The 13,320-nt window shown below is 54.5% G+C and overlaps 4 protein-coding genes across 4 annotated transcripts; 2 read left to right on the top strand and 2 right to left on the bottom strand.

The window, feature by feature from the left end:
- Nucleotides 1-132: 132 nt before the first annotated feature.
- Nucleotides 133-2,620, top strand: M421DRAFT_102250 (SPX-domain-containing protein; the record flags this gene model as incomplete). Its single annotated transcript, XM_033586751.1, has 2 exons — nt 133-847; nt 894-2,620. 2 exons carry the CDS (start codon nt 133-135, stop codon nt 2,618-2,620), a joined length of 2,442 nt encoding a protein of 813 aa, XP_033447091.1.
- Nucleotides 2,621-3,190: 570 nt separating this feature from the next.
- M421DRAFT_66856 (P-loop containing nucleoside triphosphate hydrolase protein) lies at nt 3,191-8,318 on the bottom strand (the record flags this gene model as incomplete). Its single annotated transcript, XM_033596357.1, has 7 exons — nt 3,191-4,850; nt 4,903-5,293; nt 5,347-6,443; nt 6,493-6,726; nt 6,775-7,414; nt 7,473-8,067; nt 8,133-8,318. The coding sequence occupies 7 exons, from the start codon at nt 8,316-8,318 to the stop codon at nt 3,191-3,193; spliced, it is 4,803 nt and encodes a 1,600-aa protein (XP_033447092.1).
- A 1,801-nt stretch (nt 8,319-10,119) lies between these two features.
- M421DRAFT_6744 (oxidoreductase domain-containing protein) lies at nt 10,120-11,236 on the top strand (the record flags this gene model as incomplete). Its single annotated transcript, XM_033596402.1, has 2 exons — nt 10,120-10,714; nt 10,773-11,236. 2 exons carry the CDS (start codon nt 10,120-10,122, stop codon nt 11,234-11,236), a joined length of 1,059 nt encoding a protein of 352 aa, XP_033447093.1.
- A 66-nt stretch (nt 11,237-11,302) lies between these two features.
- Nucleotides 11,303-13,126, bottom strand: M421DRAFT_422447 (MFS general substrate transporter). The gene is made up of 3 exons (XM_033593166.1): nt 12,333-13,126; nt 12,137-12,282; nt 11,303-12,091 (listed from the first exon to the last, which is right to left on the bottom strand). The coding sequence occupies exons 1-3, from the start codon at nt 12,946-12,948 to the stop codon at nt 11,375-11,377; spliced, it is 1,479 nt and encodes a 492-aa protein (XP_033447094.1). The 5' UTR covers nt 12,949-13,126; the 3' UTR covers nt 11,303-11,374.
- Between the last annotated feature and the right edge of the window lie 194 nt (nt 13,127-13,320).

The raw sequence follows: 13,320 nt of genomic DNA on the forward strand, positions 1-13,320 counted from the left end.
CGCGCAGACAATCTTCCGCGCGAGACGACTTCCCGCGCTGCCCGCGGACGCAATTGCTGCGCGACATTCCCTCCGCACGCGCCGAACCCCACCCATTGGCAGCATTCGCAGTACTGCTAGCAGCGCGCGACGATGAAGTTCGGCACCACCCTCCGCAAGAGCGTGTACCCGCCGTGGAAGGCGCAGTACATCGACTACGACAGGCTCAAGAAGCTGCTCAAGGACAGCGAGGACGACGACAGCTGGACCGCCGAGGACGAGAGTGCGTTTGTCGACGAGCTCGCTAACGTGCAGCTCGAGAGGGTGCACGGCTTCATCCTCGATGTCTCGCAGAAGCTGCGCGATCGCACTTCGGCCTGCGAGAGAAGGCTGGAGCCGTTGGCTGTTGGGTCGAAGGTGGATGGTGAGGAGGTGGAGGATGGCCAGGAGGACGGCACCAAGGACGGCACCAAGGACGGCACCAAGGACGGCGACAAGGACGGCGACAAGAAGCAGCCCGAGCTCAGCCAGGCAGAGCGCGAGAAGTTGCTGAAGGACGTCCTGGCCGAGCTGGACAAGGTCACCAAGGAGGTCAAAGAGCTGGAGGGCTTCAGCCGCATCAACTTCACCGCCATCATCAAGGCTACCAAGAAGCACGACAAGCTGCGCGGCAAGTCGTACAAGCTGCGGCCCTTCATCGACGCCCGCCTCGCCCGGCACCCGCTGCAGACCGAGGATGCCTCACCGCTGCTGTACCGCCTGTCGGCGCTGTACTCGTTTGTCCGCCAGAGCCTCGAGGGCAAGAGCAAGGAGGCTCTGTCCTTCTCCGAGGACAGCATCGCCGGCAAGGGCTTTACTTCCCACAAATGTAGGCACCCCCCCTGCCTCCTGCTGCCTGCGTGCTAACAAGACAGTCTGGGTGCACATGGACAACCTCTTCGAAGTCAAGACCGTCATCCTCCGCCGCCTGCCCGTCCTCGTCTACAACCCCCAGTCCGCCAAGATCGCTGAGGGCACGCAGCGCGACCCCACAATCACCTCCGTCTACTTTGACAACCCCAACTTCTCGCTGTACTCGGACAAGGTCAACGACAAGGAGAATGCCTCCTCGCTCCGTCTGCGCTGGTACGGCCAGCTCAACGAGAAGCCCGAGATCATGTTCGAGAAGAAGGTCATCAACGAGGGCAATAGCAGCGAGGAGGTCCGCTTCCCCATCAAGGCCAAGTACATACAGCCTTTCCTCGAGGGCAAGTACCACATGGAGAAGAGCATCGAGAAGCTCATGTACAGGCCCAACAAGGACCAGAAGAAGATTGATGACTTGAAGCAGGCGGTGGAAGACATCCAAGGCTTCATCCAGGAGAAGGACCTCCAGCCTGTTCTGCGTGCCAACTACACACGCACTGCATTCCAGATCCCGGGCAACGACAGCGTCCGCATCTCGCTCGACACCAACCTGGCGCTCATTCGCGAGGATGCCTTGGACATGGACAGGCCGTGCCGTGAGCCCGATGACTGGCACAGGCGTGATATCGACAATGCCAACATGGAGTTCCCGTTCAAGAACCTCAAGAAGGGCGAGCTTCACAAGTTTCCCTTTGCCCTGCTCGAGATCAAGGTCAAGGGCCTGAAGAAGTACGAGTGGGTCGAGGACCTCATCCACTCCCATCTCGTCCAGGAAGCACCCCGTTTCTCCAAGTTCGTTCACGGTGTCGCAAAGCTCTTCGAAGACAACGTCAACACCTTCCCCTTCTGGCTCAGCCAAGTCGAGGACGATATCCGCAAAGAGCCGGAGCAGGCCTTTGACGACGAGCAGGAGCGCAAGCGCAAAGCTGCCGAGGACGAGGTCGCCGTCGGTTCCCTCTTCGGCATAGCAGCGAGCCCCTCATTCCGTCGCAGTATCACATCACCCGTCGGCTCGCCAGCTGCAGCCCGCTCCGCCCCCAAGAGAGGATCCGCCGCCCAAGTCGCGCCCAGCACCGTCGCGCACTCGATGCCCGTCACCCGCCTCCCCGAATCACGCCTGGAATCGCACCAAGAAGAATCCCGCGCCAACGAAGAGCCCGACAGCGACGAAGACGGCGTCGCGAAAATCTCGCCCTACGCAAGCGGCCGGACCAACGGCCTCGCCAAACTCTTCCCCTCGTTCTCCACCTCCAAGTACGCCAAGAAACAGCGCAGAGTCAAGCTACCCCCGGGCATCTCGGCCCCGGGCGTCTGGATCAAGGACCAGGGCCCCGTCCGCGTCGAGGCCAAGGTCTGGCTCGCGAACCAGCGCACCTTTATCAAGTGGCAGCACGTCTCGGTCCTGCTCGCCTCGCTCTCGCTCGGTCTGTACAACGCCGCCGGCGAGGGCAACGACATTGCGCGCGCCCTGGCCGTCGTGTACACGAGCATTGCCGTCTTCGCGCTCGCGTGGGGGTACACGATGTACTGGTACAGAAGCAAGCTGATCCGCGAGAGGAGCGGGAAGGACTTCGATGCCCTCACCGGCCCGCTCGTCGTCGCTGTTGGCCTGGCCGTTGCGCTATGTCTGAATTTCGGGTTCAAGTATCAGGCACTTCGGCATGCAAAGGAGGCGGCGCGGCACGGGCATGGTAATGCGTCGCTTGTGGGGGAGAACATGGAGCTCAAGCTCTGAGCGGAGGCGCGGCTGGGTGCGTTGTTCTGCTTCGTTGCGAGCGTTGCGAGCGCTGTCTGGCGGATGTGGTGGACGGCGCTGTGCGTGTTGAGGGTTCGGGGGTTGTTGTGTTGTTACACTGTCTTGTCACCTCTATTACTACCGTGTTCTGCGGCCCCAGATTAATCGTCTGTATGAAGTTTATCGACCGTTCTTTTGTGCCTCGCTCGTGCGCACGTCGCTGCGGACTTGAGACAATATGCGACAATGCTTGCTCAATGCTGCGAAGACCGTCGCCGCCACTATGTGTACCCGTGGCTTCGCTGATTGCGCTTCAGTGTCCATAGGTATCACTGTTTGCACCTTGTTCTCGGTCTCGTGTGTTGGAATTCGGTCGTACATCGTGGCCGACATCTACGAGTGGAAACCATCAAGGACGAGATGCGAACGAGCGTGAACCAGGGCAGGCAGAATGGGACGAGCAGACGACTCTACAACATTGCGATTGCCAATAACACTTGATTACACATTATGCTTCGGCATGCTCGATTACACATTATGCTACGGGCGCGAATGCGCATCTAGTATCTACTACACCTCCAGATTCCCATGCCTGCTCACAATCTTCTCGAACACCTCATCCAGCGTCGCCTTGCCCACGCTGTAGAACTCGACGCCCAAGTGCTCCTTCGCTGCCTCCAGCGTCCGGATCAGGCTCGCCGTATTGTTGCCCTCGACGGGGACTTCGAAACGCACCTGTCCACCCTGCGTCTCGCGACTGATGCTCGCCGAGGGGAACGTGTCCATGACCCACTCTCGCATGTCCTGGAGCTCCTGCGGTGTCGTGCGCGGCGCCGAGCGCGATACGATGTGGATGTGGTACGCGTTGCCGGCGCGCCTTTTGAGTTCCTCGCGCCCGCTCAGAGCAAGCATGCGCGAGGATACGATGCCGATGCGGTCTGCGAGCGCATCGGCTTCCTCCATGGAGTGCGTGGTGAGAAGGACGGCGCGGCGTTTGGCCACGGTCTGGAGACAGCGCCATAGTGTGCGCTTCGCGTTTGCGTCGAGAGCCGAGGAGGGCTCGTCCAGGATGAGCACGCGAGGGTTGCCGACTAGAGCGACGGCGAGTGAGAGCTTACGCTTGGTGCCGCCTGATAGCTTCTGCGCGAGCTGGTCAGTCCACTGCTCGATGCCACAGACGCTGATGACGGTGGAGACGTTGTGGTCGATGTCCTTTACGCCTCTGATCTTGGCGAAGAAGCGCAGCGTCTCTTTGACGGTCAGCGCATCGGCCGAGTCGAATTGTGGACATACTCCGAGGCTGGCACGCGCAGCCACGGCGGACGTTACGATGGAGTGGCCTGCGACGTCGATCTTGGAGCCCGATGTCGATGGTTTGATGTCGCCTCTGATCATGGAGATGATGGTCGACTTTCCTGCGCCGTTGGGTCCCAGCAGGGCGAAGATCTCGGACGACTGTACGCCAAACGTTACGTTGTCGACGGCGAGATTCTTGCCGAACTTCCTGGACACATTTTCGACGCGGAGCTCGGTGTTGGGAGATGCTAGTCGCTTGCGCTCGTTCATGAGGTCGGCGTTGTACATTTCGGTCGCCTCGGTGTCGCTGATCGTTGTACGCGAGCGCATCGATGGGAGCACGAATCCGCTGTCCCACCAAAGTAGGATCGCGAAAAGCAGTATCGCCTGGATAGCCAGGTACAGTATAGGGCCTCCATACATGTAGACTGAATTGTCGGGATGACCGTTGCACATCAGTGCGAGCTGTTGTAGACCGATGAACAAAGTGCGCTCCAGGCTGATTACCGGTGAAATGATGCCGAGACTGAAGTAAAGGGCGTTCATGGAGTGCTCCAGCTCCGCGTATGATGTTGTAGCCTGGATGCCCACCAGTCCTCCGAAGTAGGCGAAGTACAGGATGATTTGGCCCAGAGCCATGATGAACCACGCCGCGATTGCGTTCTTGGCGAACATGGAGATGAGGTAGCTGAGGAGAGCGCAGACGATTCCGTAGAGTACGAAGATCACAAATACTAGACCCATGCCATGCCACACGGGTGTAGAGATTGTAAGGAGCCCCGTTGCCACAGCACTGATGAGTATGACCCACATACCGTCAAATGACAGGTGGGAGAGCCAGAGCGGAATCGGACGGATACCATTGGAGTACTGCATTGAGCGAACATTCGAGATTCGCTCATTTGTCGGGTACAAAGCGAAGAAGACGGGGTAGCTAGAACATACAGTTAGATGCTGAAGCATTGAATCAGGATGTCGATACGTACCATGCCATAACCAGGCCGTAATAGACGATGAAGATCAAGGCCTTCATATCGTACGTCACCGGGATCCTTGTCGACGCAAACTCGTAGTATGAGGACGAGATGCCAACGCCGCTTGCCATGACCGTATAGAAGTTCATCATCTGGTTGACTAGGGGCCCTTGGCGGATGTTGACCATGACGGTGGGCTTTGAGGTGTCGCTGCCCATCCAGATCCCGCCGGCAAGGGTGGTGAATGGCGAGAAATGGTCAAATCGGCTGCCGAACAGCGCTGTTTGGTTCTTCCAGTTCTGTCTGACTGCGTTCGAGAACTCCTCGTATGTGTCTACGAGTAACATCTGTTGCAGGATCTCGGTACTGTTCGAGTATCCGGCAGGGTAAGCGGCCGAATAGCCTGAGACATCTGTTAGCATGCGTGGATTGATATCGAAGTGAGAAGAAACATACTTCGTGTATGGTTCGTGGAATAAATGTCAGCCATCAGTGCGAGGCGTGACTCGTTAAGGCTGCTAGCAGGGCCGTACACGTATTTTATGGTCTGTTCGTCATCCCCCAGAAAGCTGCCAGTGTTTGAGACGAAAGAGTTTCCAAAATCGTTGCGAGTGTTGAAGTCGTTCACAAGATCGGCAGGCGTCGGGCAGACCATCGCCTTGTTGTAGCTCTTGATTAGCAAAGGTGCGACTGCTGCACCGACAAGTGCAAAAACGATAGCAACGAAGTATGGGATCCACCGACGCTTGAGTATGTACAGTCGCTTGCCAAAGAGGAGCCACCACTGCTGGAAGGCAGAGATCGGGCGTCCTTCTGACAGCTCATAATCGACGTCTGAGGTAGTGAAAGTCACGTTGTGTGCTTTTAGTGCGACTGTGTTGCTCTCGTCGGAATTACTCTCTGACTTGTTCTCTGTGGGATGGATTGAGTCGCCGGTGATCTTCATGAATAGTTCCTCCATGGTCGGTCCAGAAAGCTGGTAGTCGTGCAGGCCATTGCGCTCCAGCTGGTCGACAAGCTCCGCCGCAGCCACACCAGTCGAGACACGGTAGACTGTTAGAAGGCGCGACTGCTCCTTCTCGATTGGTTCGGATATCTTGACTTCGACATCAGTTTGGTATGGTAACTTCACAGTGTATCCGTTTCCGTAGGTCTGCTTCAGTGATGCCGAGGTACCAGAGGCGCGTAAAGCCCCCTTGTACATGATGGCGATATCGTCGGCAAGGTAGTCAGCCTCGTCCAGGAAATGCGTCGTCATGATGATTGTACGTCGGCTTCGCTCAGCCAGCAGAATCTCCCAGATCCTTCGTCGCGAGATAGGGTCGAGGCCAGTAGAGACTTCATCCACACAGCAGACTTTGCTTCCGCCTGCAAACATCATGGCCAGCTGCAACTTGCGCTTTTGTCCACCAGACAGCGTTTTGGCTTGAGCGGGAAGCTTGCCATACAGATCAACACCTTTGACGAGACTGTTGACTACTTCGTCGTTGACTGCTGCGAGACACTTGAGGTCACTGAAGATCTTGACATGCTCCCGGACAGTCAGCTCAGGCCTGACTTGGGTCAGCAATGTACATCAAAGGGCAGAGTGACAAAGCTTACCAAATGACATTGTGCTGAGGTGCATAGCCCAACCCACCGGTCGAGTCAATTGTGATGTTACCAGATGATACTTTCTGGAAACCAGCGATGCAGTTCAGTGTGGTGGACTTTCCACTGCCGTTAGGTCCAAGCAAGCACAGAATCTGACCAGGATAGGCTTTGAAGTCCAAGCTCGTAACAGCATGCACAGCCTTGCGGCGCTTGAAGGTTCGAGCGAAGAAACCAGGTTGATACCTGCGAACAATCAGCATATGCACCGAGCCGAGTAACAAGTTTACTTACGTCTTACCAAATCCGGAAAGCGTCACAGTCGCATCGTCGGCTTTGGCAGGTGCGGCGAATTGTCGGTGCTCCGAGGCTGTGGAGAAAAGGAGGTGCTCCGTCGCAAATGCCAAGACAGGGAAGCCCAGGATGTGTACGATCAGGAGTATCCAGTGAATGTAGAGGGGCAGCCGAAAGCTATTTGTCGAGTCACCTTCTTCGGCCAAATTCATCATGCTGACCGGTTTACCGACTGATTCGAAGGTACCGACACCTGTGATGAAGTAGCTGAAGTTTGCCGTTGGGCAAAGGAAGCTCAGAAAACCACTTGTCACACGATCCTGATCGAACAGTACGACTGGCAGGATGGCGAAGACAACCGCAATCAAGATCATGATTGAGCCACTCAGCTGAGCCTTTTTGAAGAAGGAGGCGCCGAACAATGAGAATCCGGTAAGGGCAAAGCCTGAGAGTATGGTAAATCCGAGAGGCATATTGCGAGAGAAGTTCGGGTACACTACGGTTGAAAGAACGATGCCTACAGCTAGCCAGCCGGGGAAGTAAATCGTTGCGAACGAGACGTAAGTCGCGACTTGCCGCACAAGTCTACCGCGGATGTTGGATCCGCCAGGTATCATAGTGTCGATGAGCCCAGACATGCCTATAAGAAGTGTTGAGTCAGTAGTGGTAACAGATGCGATGTTTACGGAGTGACTTACCAAGCTCTCGCTCGCGTGACACGAACGACGTGAGATGGTACGCTATTTCCACCAAGCAGAATGCAAAGAGAGGCCCGAAGATGAAGACGGAGAGACTCAGATATGATGCATTCCGAGTTTCTGTGAGCGCACTCTGGTCCTGTTCGGTAAAGGCGATTAACTGTAGATCCGCTAGAGGCTGCGTCGTGTTGGTCGAGTTTGAAAGCGAGATGATCTCTTGATCCAATGCCCGTTGTAAGGGCAACATGTCTCTTTCCATGCTGTTGGCTGTGGACTTGATATTGACGATTTCACTGCGCAGCGCACGTATGGTGTAATTCCAGTTTCCTGGCGACGAGACGTTTGTACCCTCGTTCGGGCTCGAGAAAAAGACGACAGCGCCATAACAAGGCGAGATCCCCTTGTCGTCGGTTCGGCAGGCTAGGGCAAGGTCCCATGTATCATTGTACAGCTTGATGGTCTTTCCAGCGGCCCGTACTTTTTGAGAGAGCGAATCGATCACCGATGAGACCTGCCCTCCTTTCATGCCATTATCAACGAATCCAACAATGTCATGACCCTGGCTAGCTGCCAGACCCGCTTCTAGAGAGAGCAGCTATTGACGTGTCAGCGAGCCGCTCAAGCGGATGATAATGCGCAGAACGCTCTTAAGATACTCACGTCGCGTGGCGATGACACGCCCCATATTTGGGAGTCTGAAAAGAAATTCTTGCTGTATCCTAGGACAAGGATGATCACAAGTGGTAGAAGAAAGGCGCGAAATAAAGTCGAGATGGGTCGTCTCAAACAAGTGAGAAGCCAATTCTTGCGTACCAGTGCCCACGTCTGCCGGCAAAAAAGGTTCATGCTCTCGTTCGTTGTGAGGTAGAGCGAACGCAAGCTTAGGAAGAACACAGGTAGCGATAATGATGCTACGTGAGTGTGCCAGCACACAGAAAATGCGCGGACGTTGACCCTTTACAACTGCATGGGAGGGGGCAGTGCTGTACTGGGAAGCTGCCTAACCGGCCAACGGCACCATGGAATGAATCCGTGTCCATGATCTGCAATTAAGCGATGAAACTACTGCTCGTGTTAGATACAGAAACTTGGTGACAGGCGGTAAGGCTGACCGCCTAATAAAGCGGCGATACGAGGCGGAGTGGACACATTGTTTCTTGCCAAGCATGTAACGTCTGGAGAACCGCCGAAATTGCAGTCTGTGCGACAGCGCAATGCATAACTTGTTTAAGAAGTCGCAGCTTCGGTGCCTATTGCTTCCATGTGCTTTTGTGATTCAGGGCCCTGAGACGCATGAAAAGGCGTAAACAAGCGTTTGACTTGCCAATTGCCCAGGTGACCTCGGGAAGATCGAAGACTAGCGTAAGGCTGTTTGAGACGGAAAATTTGTAGTCTAATTAATGGCCCACGAAGTGTGCCTTGCCGTAGAAGTTCCTTAAAGTCACAGCTTTGCCTTAAGAGGAAAGGCAGCTCACGTTCATAACTTTTAGCGTCCCGCTCTGATCGTCCCATTACCTATCAGCATCTCTCAAACCCCTGCTAGCCGTCTCCGATCTAAACGAAATTCTACGATGCCTTGTACAATTGACTTCGCTGGTCCGCCTTCTCGAAACAAATGTCTGCCCGCATAAACAGATCGTTGTGAGTGGAACCGGGCAAATGGTCCCGCAGGGTAACAGCCAGCAGTAAAATGTTACCCCTAGGAATTCGAGACCTTTTTGGCTACCCTTCCGCATCCATTGATTTAGAAGATCCTAATGGCCATGTGGAGTCACCAGACCCTCCCAATGTGAAGAGTCGGAAGATTCGTGGAGTAACGATAGAGCCGGCGAAACGTGGAGGGAGGACGTCATCCGCAGCCTTGAACAACATGACAGGCCCCACGAATGCAAGGCAGATGCCGTGTTAAGGTTTGACAATTAGGCCAGGTTTGTTACGGTTGATTGTCTTCGCATTCGCGAACCATGTCTCCGATGCGGGGGGGGGGGGGGGGGTTCGGGTGTTTGGAAGGCTGCAACGAGATCAATGTCGCTCTCGAACTGCCTTATCTGCCTAAAGACTTCAGGTGTTCAACTGTAATCTTTGGATATCTGTCACCTCCAGCATGCTCGTGGTACCGCTCGCGACACGTCTGTTGGTGTTGAGCTGCACGCGAGGCTGAGCCTGTGGGATGCGCTTGCCTTACCTTCACGACACACATCCAGCATCAAAGACCTTTCGACTATTGACAGATCATGCGCATTACGGAATTCTATGACTGGATATCGCGCTCGATAGTGTCGACTTCTTGAGCGGTTGTGCACAATCACGAGCACTTCGGCATGCTTCCGCATCGAGGAGTGTTACCACCGCACAGCACACTTTTCGCTGAAGGAGCCTAAAGTTTCGCGACTCCGGAGACCACATAGCATAGATAGAGCTTCCGAGTACTTGAAGTGCCATTTCAGAGGAGTTGTAAGCAGAGTATTGGACGATACTGCTTAACAACTCTCCGCGTGGGGATCCGAATCATGAAGCCGAATGCTGCATGCCATGGCGGTACGTCATCTTCCATCGGCAATCATCAAATATACACAAATACATCTCAGAATTCCCATATGTTCTTGATCCCATTCTCTACTCGATCACCACTGCTCTCACATCAAACATGGCCACAACCACCACCACCACCGGCACTCGAACCATGAGCATCCCCACAATAATGCGTGCCTGGCAATGGAGCACCTGCAAAACCACTCTCGAAGCGGCCCTGACCCTGAACTCCTCAGCACCACTCCCAACCCGCCCTCTCAGCCCAGGAGAATGCCTAATTCACGTGCACGCCGCCTCGCTCAACCCCGTAGACTACAAGCTCGCCGAGCTCCCCGTCATCGGCTGCATGGCAATCCCCATGCCCGCAACACCAGGTCTCGACTTTGCAGGGGTCATTGTCAAGACCAGTCCGGAGTCCAGCTTGGAAGTCGGACAGCGCGTGTTTGGCAAGCTGGAGCCAAAGCAGCAGTACGGGACGCTGGGTGAGTATATCATTGGCTCGAAGGCGGGGACTGTGCCGTTGCCTGAGCAAATCAGTTTCGAGGAGGGTGCGACGATGGGCGTTTGTGGGCTGGTGACGTATCAGTGTTTGGTCAAGAACGTTGAGAACGGGGATCGAGTGCTTATCAACGGAGGGAGTGGGGGGACGGGGACGTTCGCGTTACAGATTGCAAAGGCTTTGGGGTGTGAGGTTTTCGTGACATGCTCTGGTAAGTACATGTCGGTATGGTTTATGTTGTTTGGGGATGGCTTGCTGACTCAGTGTAGCCGCAAATGTACAGTTGTGCAAGGACTTGGGGGCTGATGAGGCTATTGACTACCGTGCGCAAAACGTAACGAGCGCGTTGGAGAAGAGTGGGAAGCAATTTGACTTTGTATTGGACAATGTTGGCGAGCCTGCGGCATTATATTGGAAGGCGACCCATTTTACTAAGAAGGACGCCAAATATGTCCAGATCGGGTCACAAGTCAGCCTTGGATTCATCTTCGATCTGGCCTTCCGGTTTGTGATGCCAGCTTGGTTGGGAGGGGGGCAGAGACCTTTCTCATTTGCCTTTGCATCGGCCAACTTCGACGACTCTCAGGGTCTGGCGGATCTCGTCGCGAAGGGAAAGGTTAAGCCGGTGATAGATGAGGTATTTGACCTGGAGCATGTCCCGGAGGCATACAAGAAGCTCAGAACAGGGCGAGCGAAAGGCAAGATTGTTGTCAGAGTAGCAAGCAAGTCGTGAACAAGATGACTAGAAGAGATCAGGACCTGTGATCGATGAAAAGATCCACATGGTATGAATTATGCTGTATGCTGGTGGAATACGAAGGAGGTACGCGAAAGGTGTCATTCTCTATTGCCTACGGCGACGCGGTCCAATCTATGCAGCCTGAGGTTCTGCCTTCTTCGGTCTCCCCTCCGCCTTCTCGGGCAGCAAACCACACAACCCTATCAGTCCGAGTGCGAGTATCACATTCAAAACCCAGAATAACTGACCTCCAAGAATGCGATACTTCACTCCAGTGGCATAAACACTTGTAGCCAAAGCCGGTGCCACAGCTCTCGCCCCGCTTGATAGGGCAAGAGTAATTGCATTGAGTGTGCCAAAAGTCTCATGGCTGGGCGCGATGTCGTTTATGGCAAGCTGAACAGCCGTGAAAGCCATAGCTACACCACTACCGAGTGCCAGACAAGGTGGTGCAATCACCCAGAATGCGATCTTGTGACCGTGGCGCAGTAAGAGGTTGAACAAAGGGTTGACGGCAAAGAATACGGGCCATACCCACGCAGTGAGACGTAAGACTTGGCCCGTACCAATGTGTTTGTGAAGAGCCGGGAAGACCAGAAGAAGCCATGCCGCCTGCGAGAGACCCGAGAATCCAATCACTGCAGCAATGAGCTCATCAGAAAAGCCAATACCGCCGAGATGGACGAATGTGTGGAGGTTAACTGGATTGACAGCCGTGAACGTGAAGGCTAGAACTCCTACGTATTCAAATATCAGGATGACTCGAGCAACACCTGGTGCATTGACGAGTTGCCACATGGTCAACGGGGCTTCGGTGGTCTTCTTCTTGTCTTTGTGCGTATGGAGTGTCTAGCGATTGTTAGATGGAGATGTGACATTCATGAGCAAACGTACTTCTTTGACAAATAGCATCGTTGTAAGAGCCGAAGTAAGAGTCAAGACGGAAACGGCGAGTCCCGGAAGTAGGTATGGATATTTTCGGAACAACTCGTTTCCAAAGACACGAGGATACTTCTCAGCTGGCCTTTCGAAAGCAGCTCCTATATTACGGTCAGCGACTTACACCAGCTTTGAGATTGATAGTACACACCCAAGAGCGGTCCCAGGAAGATACCCATGTTTCCAGCGAAGGCGAAATAGCTAAATGCCCTAGCCTGCGTGTTCTTCGTACTGTTCTCGCTGAACATAGCTCTGAGCGTGACAACAGTACCCGCAAAGACACCAGCGAGGCATCTCGCAACAATCATTTGCGCAATGCTCTGACTCATGCCAAACAAGGTCGTGGCTACCGCAATACCCAGCAGACTAAGCACAAGTACGGGCTTCCGTCCATAGCGGTCCGATGCTTTTCCCCAGAAGATCATGACACACATCTGTGTGAAGGAGAAAAGGGACTCGATGAGTCCAGAGTAGAAGCCTACATCCTCTATCTCAATGCCACCCACGTGCTCAATCATAGAGTTGATGTACGGAAAAATGGAGAAGAAAGCAATTGGTTCGATGACCCGAGTATAGCACAGGAGAAAGATTTGGCCCTTTGGTAGTGGTGCGTTCTCGTCATCCGCGTGGGCTCCATCTGTGCTGGTCAGTTCGCTGGATGGGTCGACCGGCTCTGCGAAAGGGCCAGCTTGAACGGCAATTAGAGGTGTCGTCTCATCGGTGGCCGTGACAATGGCCCCATCGAAACGATCGTTCTTTGATGACATCGCGGCGATTCAACTGCAGTCGCCGAATCAGTGGGTGCGTCGCCTCTTTCCAAAATGTGACAAGTCCAGTCTGACGTTTGTGGCTGAAACAAGGCAATCGATCGATACATTAAAGCTGCAGGCGAGAGCAGAACAAGACTTCACAGTATCGATCTTAAGGGATGCGTCACAATTAAAGTGGCCCCCAATCGCAGAAGCTGACGGTTTTTACCACGGATGCTACCAGGCTAACGGAGCAAGCACGGGCCTCCGATGTCTTCTCAATCAGGCAGTCAGCTCGCACGTTCACGGCAGATTCGATGTTGTCATGCTGCTTCGTCAGCGGAAGAGTAGCAGCAGAATCGTTGCTTCGCTCACAGGGCAGTCAAGCTC

The sequence above is a fragment of the Didymella exigua genome (genome assembly GCF_010094145.1).
Source record: "Didymella exigua CBS 183.55 unplaced genomic scaffold M421scaffold_20, whole genome shotgun sequence".
NCBI classification, from domain to species: domain Eukaryota; kingdom Fungi; phylum Ascomycota; class Dothideomycetes; order Pleosporales; family Didymellaceae; genus Didymella; species Didymella exigua.